Raw genomic sequence first — 10,848 nt, 5'->3', positions numbered from 1 at the left:
CACGTCTGCTGCTGCGTGCGGCTGGGAAACTTCTGGCGTCTCAGTTTTCATTTGGAAAAGAAGCCGAGATTGAGCCTGGATTCAGACCAGGCGTGTTTTCCATAGCGCCTGGTCTGCAGCGTCTCTCAGCAGAGGTTGGTTCTCAATATTCTTGTTTGCAAGGAAGGGCCCGGATCAGCGACAGCGGAGTGCCTGGGATATAGAGCCCGCTGTCCTCCAGCTGGAGTGGGGACAACGCACAGAACAACACAGCTGCCTCTTCTGAGGGATTTGGAAGTGGAGAAGTTAATCCCTCATGTTCACTCTTTTTATATAATCTTAAAAGAACCTTGTTCTTCAGCTTTGCTTGGTAATTTTAGGGGTCTGAACACTTTCTTTTTAGAATTTATTTGTGCTAAAGACACTTTTACATGAACTCTTGGCCACCTTCAAGTGCAGTGGGACTTTTAAAAAAAAACGACTTTCTTTGACTCAGTAAGACACTCTACATCTTCTAGAGGTTTGGTATTGACGATTTTCTCCTTCTCAGTGTCTTTCTTGCAAGAAAAAAGGCAAAACAAGTATTTGTTGGTGTTATTGTAAAATTATTTCCCCCTCTCTGATCCATTTTTCTTTTGTGCTGAAATCATTCAGACAGCTGTCTTGGGCAGTCCTGCTCCCGTCAGGAAGATGTGTCGCCCAGCGGGATGCTGAAAGACCGTTTCCAAGCCTTTGGAGTTTGCTCTTTAATCAGACCCATACGTCTGCGACAGTACAATTATCAGGCCTTTGCTCTGCTGATGCAACAGTAAACTCAACCTGGAAAAAGATCTGCGTCAGGATCCAGTTCTAAAGGAGTGTTCCCCAGGGTTTCCCGGGCTCCGGCATGGCGTTCGGCTTCTCCCAGGACCAGGTGGCGTGCGTCTGCGAGGTCCTGCTGCAGCGGGGCGGCGTGGAGCGCCTGGGCCGCTTCCTGTGGTCGCTGCCGCCCTGCGACCTCCTGCACAAGAACGAGAGCGTGCTCAAGGCCAAGGCCCTGCTGGCCCTTCACCACGGCCGCTTCCGAGAGCTCTACCAGCTGCTGGAGAGCCGCCCCTTCTCCCCGCACAACCACGGCTACCTGCAGCAGCTGTGGCTCAGGGCGCACTACCTGGAGGCTGAGAGGCTGAGAGGGCGCCCCCTGGGGGCTGTGGGCAAGTACCGCGTCCGGCGCAAGTTCCCCCTGCCGCGCACCATCTGGGACGGGGAAGAGACCAGCTACTGCTTCAAGGTACCGCTGAGCTTCCTGCCACAGTCCCGCTCCCGGGAGTGGGGGACTCCAGGTGGCCATTTCTTCTCCCTCCATCCCTGTGTCCGTCTGGCAGCCTGACACTGGGACAGCGTAACAGGTTACCGCCACTTCGCGGGTCTTAATCAGACATCAAAGGCAGAGTTCATGTAGCCCACCTTGTGTTATTTTTAGCCTGTTTAGAAGCAGCTCACAGATATGTGCTCGACATTCAGATCACCTACAGAACTGAAATTGTAAAGGAACATTAAACCAGCTGCCTAGTCTTTAGAGTACAGGACCATCTACAGTCAGAGAGTCTTTAGTAACCTGTCCTGTCCAGCAATCCTGTCCACAGTCGTTGGTTTTTGCTGACACACAGTGAGCACTCAGTTCTCTATCCATGCTGACTTTCTTGCGAGTGAAGATGCTGCTCTTTGGACTTTCTCCTGCTCTGCAGTCTTCTTCTTGTGCTGCATTCTGCTACAGTTATCTGAGGTTTACTGTCTCACCTCACGACAACTGAGCACATCAAACACACCTGGAAAGGTTTTAATAGATACTGCCGGGCGTTGAAAGGACTTTCCGGCGTAGATGAAAGGCAAGTGTGTTTGGGCTGCCATCTCCTGCTCGAAGGCTTGTGCCGACAGATCCAGACCGGTCAGACTGGTTTAGGAGAGTTAGAACGTGTTTCTGGCAGAACCTCTGCGCGTTGTCTGACACGGCCGTGAGGGAGCTGACACATCTGCTTTTGTTTTCTTTCTTAAAAGCTGCTTGGCGTGAGAGCAGGGGGTCCTTACATAAAGGGCAGTGGGAGTGTGGAACAAGCTTTCCGTGCTGTTGAAGGCGTCTTCTTCACAGGCGTGATGGGCCAGCTGGTCTCCTCTCTTCTGTCAACTTTCCCATGTTCTTTTTTCTGCTATTTCTAACCCTTCTCTCCCTGCATCAACCATAGGAATTAAAAAACAGTTTAAAAGCTATGAAGGAGTATTTATCCTGTTCATCTTCCTGTTCTTGTCCTTAGTATTTGGCTTTCCCTTGCAGCAGCAACAGCAAGAACCTGTTGCATTCCAGTATTTCCCTTCCTTGGGTTTAAAGATATGTGCTATCACCATCACATTTCTGCAGGTGAAAGCCTGTAGTGTCCAGGTGTCCAGCTTGCTGTGGCTGTGCTGTGTGCTCTGCTCTGCACTCTGCGATGTGCTTTGTGCTGTACTGTGTGCTGTATGTTCTGCGCTGTGCTTTGTGGTGTGCACTGCGCTCTGTGCGGTGCTGTGCTGTGCTGTGCTGTGTGCTGCGCTGTGTGTTCTGCGCTGCGTGCTCTGCGCTGTGTGTTCTGCGCTGTGCTGTGTGCTGTGCGCTGCGCTCTGTGCGGTGCTGTGTTCTGTGCTGCGCTCTGTGCGGTGCTGTGTTCTGTGCTGTGCTCTGTGCTCTGCGCTGTGTGTTATGCGCTGCGTGCTCTGCGCTGTGCTCTTTGCTCTTTGCTCTGTGTTCTGCGCTGTGCTGTGTGCTGTGCGCTGCGCTCTGTGCGGTGCTGTGTTCTGTGCTGTGCTCTGTGCTCTGCGCTGTGTGTTATGCGCTGCGTGCTCTGCGCTGTGCTCTTTGCTCTGTACTCTGTGCTCTGCGCTCTGTGCGGTGCTGTGTGTTCTGCGCTGCGCTCTGTGCTGTGCTGTGCTGTGTGCTGTGCTCTGTGCTGCGCTGTGTGTTCTGCGTTGCGTGCTCTGCGCTGTGTGTTCTGCGCTGTGCTGTGTGCTGTGCGCTGCGCTCTGTGCTGTGCTGTGTTCTGTGCTGCGCTCTGTGCTCTGCGCTGTGCTCATGAGGGTGCCAGGGTGAGAGAGAGGGCACCCCGCTCAGCAGCTGTCAGCGAGCCTCCATGGTCTGGTGAGGGAGATATTCAGGCGCGCCCGTGCCTGCTCGCACTGCTGCATGATCTGGCAACCCCTCATCGTGTGCTGCGTCAAGTGCTTAGGAATGTCTCCATTAATCCCTCAGTCCCTCAGTGCTCTTGTGCTGTGCCCGTGCTTAATCCACTAGTTTACTTTGCTTCACCATGACTGTGCTCCACTGCACGCTGGTGCAGCGATGACTTCCCTGTGGTTTACCACACTTGTGTTTGCTTCATTGTTAAACTACAGTGCAAGTGGACCGGTTATAGGCTTGCTGCTTCTTTAGTGTATTGGTGTGGCTTCCAGAGTGTCGTTACCGTGAGAGCTGCCGTCTGGCTCAGGGGTGCAAGCGTTGTCAGGGCGTCTCCCTGCTGAAAGACACTCAGGGGTCCCGCCTCAGGGTGCTGAGCTCAGGCTCCTGCCTCAGGGCGCTGTCTCAGGGTCCCGGCCTCAGTGTGCTGACTGCCGGTGTGTTTCTGTGCCGTCCCCAGGAGAAGTCCCGTGGCGTCCTGAGGCAGTGGTACCTCCACAAGCCGTACCCCTCCCCGCGGGAGAAGCGCGAGCTGGCCGAGGCCACAGGGCTGACCACCACACAGGTCAGCAACTGGTTCAAGAACCGCAGGCAGAGGGACCGGGCCTCGAGCTCCAGGGACAGGTGACCCCTCTCTCCACCTCCCTTCACAGGCGCAGTCTTGCGGGGGTCAATCAGACTGTGGGTTGAGCTGACCATGCTGGGACTAGAGGGCAGGGCCCTGTCCAGTGGCACTGCACAGCGTGCAGGTGTATCACCACAGAGAGCAGGGGTGAACATGCAGACTCCATGCAGAAGGTGTTCCAGACTGATCTTGAACCCAGGACCCAAAATCTGAGATAAGACTGACCACCCAGCCAAAACACCTGGCAATATCCTCTTTCATGATGTAGTTTAGTACAAACTCTAATAATAATAATAATCATCATCATCAATAATAATATTATTATTATTAGTGTCCCAAAACTCTGGAATTTTATGTCCCTGCTGCAGTTCTAACCTATTGTGTTTCTTATATGTGCTTATTCTGCAATTGGCTTTACTTATAACTGTTTTCTTTTAACTTTTTTACACTCCTGTGTAGCACTTCGAGATGATACTTTTAAAGGCGCTATATGAAATAGTTTATGTAACAGTCAGCAGCAGGGTTCTGTGGGTCTAGCGGGGTGTGCACTGGGTCCCAGGATGAACAATAAAACCGCTCGGGGGTCACCTACCCTCGTTCCAGCTGTGAGGGTCTCCTGAGCTGAAGCCACTGACGCTGTGCCTCTCTGTCTGCCCTCAGGGAGAGGGAGAGCTCCAGCCAGCCCAGCGGCTCTCAGCAGCGGTCCCCCACTGACCTGGGGCCAGGGTACCCCAGCTCTGATGACGACCTTTCACCTCCACAGAGCCCCCAACTCCTGTATCCCAGCCTGGGGCCCCCACCCCCACACCGGCAGCACCTCCCACCCACGCCCCTGCTGGGAGTGGATCTCGGAGACCTGGGGGACCCCTGAGCCAGGGGAGACGCTGGGGCGCAGGTGTGGGGGGCCTCCCTCCCCCTCACAGTGAAACTCGAGCACAGTGTCATCGGCGGCTCTGTGGAAACCAGCACGCAAGCCTCACTGGCACTGAATGCGTCCGGAACAGCCCAGCACCCCTCTGTATTCAGGGCCCTGGAGTCCTGTACCCAGCTGTCACTCAGATTCACTCTACTGTCTTACCACACAGTAAAACACATTTGTCATCTTTATCTAGTATCCTTATACTTAAATCCTATACTTAGGAATAAGTAAAGATTCCCTGCTGGAAAGAGAAGGAAGAAAACAGACGTTTCGGCGGTGGAGCCTTCTTCAGCACTCTTCGGATGACACCTGAAGAAGGCTCCACAGCTGAAACGTTCCGTTTTCTTCCTTCTCTTTCCAGCAGGGAATAAACCTATTGTTCCTTTGCAGCCTACGCCTGCCGACGCAGCTCCCCGCCTGAAGCACTTATCCTATCCTTACAGGACTTGCACTATTGCGCATTTCAAAGTCCTTCCTGTGATGTAACCCAACAGTTTGCTCAGAATTGTTTTTCTGCACACCAAGGCAGTAATCGATGGTCTTGCCGCTGTCGCTATCGCTATCAGCAGTGGGCTTGAACAGACCCCCCCCTTGCCGGGCTGAGGGGGCGTAAATGCTTACATGCAGGAATCTCTCCCCTCCCCCAGTACTTCCACTGCAGAAAGGCTGATACAGCATCAGGGCTGCCCGGCCCTTCAGAGCAGCAGGAAGAAAGTCCGAGTTTCTCTCCCTGTTCACATTCCTTCCGGAACGTGCTGTGCTGTCAGTCCCCCCTGGACTGCTGAAGTCACACAGGGCTGCAGATACTCCACATTTGAAACAAGGAAAAAAACACCCAAGGGACCACCTGCTTAACGTAAAGGAAAACCAGGAGAAGGAACTGGTGTTTTAATCTTTTGCCACATGGAGGGTCATTTTCCCCCAGAAAAACAGTGCTGAAAACACACTCGGACCAGAACTGTACAAATAATTTCGCTGGGGGGGAGACAAGGCAGTGTTCACCTGCTTGCCGAGCACCTGGCTCTTCTCCCCTGCCCACAGGATGAGGGCAGTTCACACTCCTGTGACAGCCCAGGGCAAAACACTGACGTGAGCCGCCCAGCACCAGCAGGGCGGCGACACGAAGCTCACAGTAGAGCAGGGTGCGATCACTCTTGTTCGTCCACGGCGGCCGAGTCTTCCTGCGTGCAGCCCAGAGCCCCTCCAGAGAGCTGCAGCAGCTCGACAACACTTCCAGGCTGAAGAGGCACAATGCCAGCAGGGGCTTTAAAAGGGTGTTAGAAGCTTGTCTTCTGTTAAGGGCAAATCACAACTGGTTTACACGTAGTTCAAGCAGGGAGCTGCGTCAGCAGGCGCAGGCTGAGGAGGAACAAGTAAAGGCTTATTCCTGCGGAAAAGAGAAGCAGAGAAACACAGCGCTTGGACTGGGGAGCCTCAGGTGCGAGGAAGTCGCCCCAGCCAAAACGTCGGGTCTCTTCTCAGCTGGGAATAAACCTTTAGCTCACACGTCCATGTTCCTGACAGAATGTTTTGATCCCGCGGTGCCTCCCCCTGCTGGCAGCAGCAGGAATAGAAAGGGACTGGGAAGAGTGTGGGGGGATGTGAAGATCGGGAGGGTGCAAGAGACGCCAGCCCGTCTGTCAGGCTGCACGCTTCAGCTTCGCTACAGACAGCCCCAAGGGACAGTGGACACCCCACAAGCGCTGAACACAAGGGCAAATTTATTTAGCCTTGACTGTTAAATATGCAACTGCAATTCACTATATATATTTTTGCCCCACCGGCATATTGTGCTCAATGCCTTCTGCAGAATCTCGAGCCGTTTGTCAGAAAGCAGGTCTCAGCCGTGCTGCTGGCCCAGCAGTCAAGACCAGCCTGGAGGAAGCAGAGAGCCCTGCCGACGGCCTCTCTAGCTCCTTCTTTGCCTGAAGCCTGACTGCCAACCACACCAGGCAGCTGCTGGAAATTCAGGCACTTTCCCGTCGAACAGCTAACCCTAGCAAGCAGAGCAGCATTTCATCTTTAAACAGTTAATCATTACCTCCACATTTCAATTGTAGAGCTCCGGAGGAAAGCCATTCCTTTACCTCGCTGAGGTGTGTATGCATGCGCTCAGTACTGTTTAGATCCCCACTGTTCAACAGTAACAAGATTGTTCAGGCTCTTCCCAAAAGTCTTACATAAGTCGTAGCCTTTTGCATTTCTAGCATAGAAAAAAAATCACTATTAAAGAAGGAATTCAAGCATTTGGATGCATTTTAAATGGGCTCAGTGTGCAGGAGGAAGAGACTCCCTCATTGGCACGATACAGCAGTCGGACTGACAAGGGTGCCGAGCACAAGGCCTGCTGCCAGTGTGGGCACCCAAGATCTTCCATTGACTAGGCTGGCCGGGCACGATTCTCCACAGCGGTGCGGTGGTCAGGGTGGAGCTCTGTCCGGTCGGTCCAGGCTCACAGGCCCAGGTACTCGGCCAGGAAGACGGCCAGGATCTTGGTGAGGTTGTCCACTGTAGGGGGGTGCATCTGCTCCTCGCTGTCCTCCAGGGTGTGCCAGAAGGAGGGGAAGGGCGTGGCCACCATGTGGAGGACGGGCACGCCTGTGGGAGGGGGGGAGAGCGCTTGTGAGGGCGCGGGATGCAGCGAGGGGGCGGCCAGCCAGCAGGGGGCGTGAGCACTCACCTCTCCTGAGGAAGGGCACGTGGTCGTCCTCCACCGGGCCCAGGTACACGTCCTTCCTGAAGTAGCTCTGCTCCGAGGGGTGGGACGCCAGCAGGCCCAGCTTGTGCAGGCGCTTCTCTGCGGGGGAGAGAGGGAGCAGAGGGCTGCAGGTCAGGGGGGCCCAGGGGAGCAGCAGCGCCCAGGCCTGCCCAGCACCCAGCAGCTACGAGAGGCCCGTTCCGATGCAGTGGCGCGCCGGCACGTGGGACGGGACAGCCGCTCACCGGCAGCGATGAGGCGGTCGAACCAGCGGGCCGTGTTGTCGAAGTGGTTGACGAACAGGGGATCAGGGGCACCGATCAGGTCCAGGAGGACAAACAGGTCCTGCAGGGGGAGACAGGGTTGTTCATAGGCCCTCAGGTCCAGCCTACTTGCCCCCCTCCCCCCCAGTCATACCCAACCACTGCGGTTAGTAACAGTCTGTGGACCAGACGGGGAATATTTACTCTGGCTCTAACCAGGCTAACAGCTGTCCGTCTCCCAGGACGTGCAACACTCCCTGCAAGACAGCTTTTGGGAAAGTTTAGAGCTTGATGAAGAACGGGGCCTCGGCCAGCACCGTGTGGAGACGGCAGACTGACTGCGGCTGTGCAGGCCAGCACACTGGGCAGACAGGGCAGACTCACGATGGCGTCCAGCTGGCTGGTGCCCGCAGAGCCGGGGGGGTGGGCTGTCCCAGCCATGCGCTCCGCCAGGTGCCGCGAGCCGTACAGGGAGTCAGTGGGGGTCCACTCCTGGAAGGCCTCCTCGCCGTCGAAGAAGACGAGCTGCAGGGTGAGCGCAGGCCTCTGGGCAGAGAGAGCACAGGGTCATGACCTCTGCTCCCAGCGAGCCGCAGTGACCATCCGAGGGCCACTTTATATCAAACTGCTCTGCAAACAAGACCTCGATCACTGACCAAGAAAAACAGTAACAGCTTAACCATCTGCACCTGCTCCCAGGGCTCAGGTGATGCAATCAGTTCCACAGCTCAAGATTCCCAGGGAATTCCCACCCACCGCCATCCGCTCCCCGGCTCCTGGGTACCAATGTTGCTATCCCTGCAGGAGGTCTATCCGGACACAAGCAGCAGAGCCTCAGCCCCAGGAGAGCAGCCGCACACAGGATACCTGCTGTCTGAGGGCTCGGAGCTGGGCGTCCAGCGCACTGGCCAGCTCCAGCAGCATGGCGCAGGGCACGGCCGAGTCGCTGGCGCCCACGAACACCCGGCCCCGCGAGTCCGCGGGCAGCAGCTTGGAGTCATAGTGGCAGGCCAGGAGGAGGCGCCGTGGAGCCGCTGGGTCCAGCACCGCCAGGACGTTGGAGAAGGTGAGCTGGCCGAGGGGCGTGGGCGCAGTGAACGAGTCCACCTCCACTGTCCAGCCTGCGGACAGAGAGCCCAGCACGGAGGAGATGTGCTGGGAGAGAGAGACACGCGTCAACGTCCTGCTGCTCAAGGGGCTCTGAGACGGGTCTAACAAACCGCTCAGGACGCTGTGACCTGGGGCTGTAGACGCGCAGTGTCATAGCGCAGTGCAGGGGAGCTTGGAGACGAGTTTCACTGTACTGAAAATGGCCAGAAATACAAGGTATACTTCCCCCAGAGCCCCGAACTGCTCCAGTGTCACAGAGGGTTTTACAGTCTGGGCCCAGCTGTCTTATTAGCCTGAAGGGGGGTTTCAGAGTCTGGAAACTTCTCAGGGTCCAGGGGCTTTTCCTGATGATCTTCCACCTTTCAGCTGTGTCTGTTCAGCAGCAGCTGTCTGCTCACAATTCTCTCCAGCCGGATCTCTACCCTTTCAGAGCCTCTCACCTGGCGCACAGCCTGGCTTCCGGCGGTGCCCGGGCGCCTCTCGGTCAGGATCGGGCGGAGGAGCGCGTCCCACTGCCGCCGGCGGTCCACCCGGGCCGTCAGGCTGCGCAGCTGTCCGGCTGTCAGCTTGCGGGGCTTGTGTGCCAGCTGGGACAGGCAGGGAGAGACCAGTGAGCACCGGCCCAGCAGCGCCGGGACAAGCCCGGGAGATCAGTAGAGACAGGGTGCGCCAGGGATGCGCTCAGAGCTAACGCCGGCGACACAGCATGAACGCGGATACTGCCTCCTTCACCTCTACTCGCGAAGACCACAACGCGTTTGCTTACTCATCTGGATCCACCTGACGCAGCTCACGGCTGTCTTCTGCACTTCACCCGGACCGAGGCGTCTGCAAGACAGTCAACTCGTGCGCCGAGCTCAGAGCCGCCGTTGGCACTTACTCGGTCTGTGGTCCAGTCCGCGGAGCCGACCCGCAGGTCTCCGGGCGTGTCGCTGGACAGGTACACCCCGAGGAGCCCGGCTACGGCGAGCAGCCCGCACAGCCCGCACAGCAGCGCCCGGGCCCGGGGCAGCCTCCCCGGCTCCCAGCGTGACAGCGAGCCGCCGCTCACCGGCGCGGCTCTGTACCTCCGGCCACCCCTCGACATCTCCTACCGAGCCCGTCCGCCTGCCTCCGCAGCGCCACGTCGCTCTGGCGAGGCGCCCTGTGTCCGAGCGACACGACCCACAGCGCCGCCGGGTCTAGTTAATCAATACCAGCAGAGCGCACGGCGCTCCCACTGGGGGCTGCTTTGCGCTTCACGGTTTCGCTTCGGATGTTTCAGAACTAAAACGTCGATGTTCGAGCAGGTGTGAATTTCCAGGACCAGAGAGCATCTGGATACACGCACCCCCGTGACGTTTCTGTACTGAAGCAAGATGAGTTTCTGTACTGAAATGACTCAAAGCGCCTCACACTCCCGGGACAGGGCTGGCTGCGGCAGTGATCTCTCCCCGCCACAGCCGGGCCGGTTTTAGATAAGAATTAGCCGAGATCCTCACACGGCGCCTCGCGTTTCACCGCTCGCTCATCAGCGCCGGTCTCAAAGCGGCTCAGCTACTTTACCGGACCGGTACCGTCCACTCGGATCAGTCACAGCCCTGGACGGTGCCGGCCGGTGCCGAGGGAGCGATCGGTTCCGGTCCGGCTGAACTGCGGCCGGGAGAGTAGCGCGATGCCGGACCCCAGAGTCACGCCGGCTGCAGCCGCTGCACCCATCCTGCGCAGGGCGCCGAGCCCGGTCTCCACACACGCAGCGCTCGCCGCGACTTCCTGCTTCCTGTCACGGGCCAGGACAGCCGCTTCCGCTCGGAGCTGCAGACTCGCCGCTAGGCGGCGCGACGTGCGGAGCAGCGGGGCTGCGAGAGCACGGTACCCCCGGCGTGCACGGGCTCTGAGCCGAGACCCCACGATCTTTCTGCACCCGCAGAGGTGGCCACGGTCCGTTGAACTCCGTCCCCGCGCTCAGCATTGCGGATGTGCACGCGTTCGTGTTAACATACGCACACAACCCACTCGCGATCCTGAGGGATTACGACCCGGGACGCTCCGCTGCTTGTAAAGGAGTTTGATAAATCGCGTCAGCGCGGC

The 10,848-nt window shown here is 57.3% G+C and overlaps 2 protein-coding genes across 2 annotated transcripts; one reads left to right on the top strand and one right to left on the bottom strand.

Moving 5' to 3' along the window:
* The first annotated feature begins 865 nt into the window (after positions 1 to 865).
* Positions 866 to 3,791, top strand: LOC148838804 (homeobox protein six1b-like). The gene is made up of 2 exons (XM_088911320.1): positions 866 to 1,249; positions 3,624 to 3,791. Exons 1-2 carry the CDS (start codon positions 866 to 868, stop codon positions 3,789 to 3,791), a joined length of 552 nt encoding a protein of 183 aa, XP_088767446.1.
* Positions 3,792 to 6,411: 2,620 nt separating this feature from the next.
* On the bottom strand, positions 6,412 to 10,554 carry qpctla (glutaminyl-peptide cyclotransferase-like a). The gene is made up of 7 exons (XM_088910352.1): positions 9,659 to 10,554; positions 9,219 to 9,365; positions 8,536 to 8,823; positions 8,053 to 8,214; positions 7,651 to 7,750; positions 7,388 to 7,504; positions 6,412 to 7,305 (listed from the first exon to the last, which is right to left on the bottom strand). Exons 1-7 carry the CDS (start codon positions 9,863 to 9,865, stop codon positions 7,160 to 7,162), a joined length of 1,167 nt encoding a protein of 388 aa, XP_088766478.1. The 5' UTR covers positions 9,866 to 10,554; the 3' UTR covers positions 6,412 to 7,159.
* Positions 10,555 to 10,848: the final 294 nt, after the last annotated feature.

This window comes from Atractosteus spatula, chromosome 3 (assembly GCF_055471065.1).
Source record: "Atractosteus spatula isolate fAtrSpa1 chromosome 3, fAtrSpa1.hap1, whole genome shotgun sequence".
NCBI lineage: Eukaryota > Metazoa > Chordata > Actinopteri > Semionotiformes > Lepisosteidae > Atractosteus > Atractosteus spatula.
This window is presented reverse-complemented; position numbering and strand designations above follow the sequence as displayed.

Bases quoted from the DNA above. Each gene is read 5' to 3' on its own strand.
- qpctla (XM_088910352.1), bottom strand. From the start codon at position 9,865: ATGTCGAGGGGTGGCCGGAGGTACAGAGCCGCGCCGGTGAGCGGCGGC. The intron at 8,824-9,218 runs GTGAGAGGCTCT...TCTCTCTCCCAG, and splicing joins GAAGCCAGGCTGTGCGCCAG to CACATCTCCTCCGTGCTGGG. The intron at 7,505-7,650 runs GTGAGCGGCTGT...TCTCCCCCGCAG, and splicing joins CGACCGCCTCATCGCTGCCG to AGAAGCGCCTGCACAAGCTG.
- LOC148838804 (XM_088911320.1), top strand. From the start codon at position 866: ATGGCGTTCGGCTTCTCCCAGGACCAGGTGGCGTGCGTCTGCGAGGTC. The intron at 1,250-3,623 runs GTACCGCTGAGC...TGCCGTCCCCAG, and splicing joins AGACCAGCTACTGCTTCAAG to GAGAAGTCCCGTGGCGTCCT.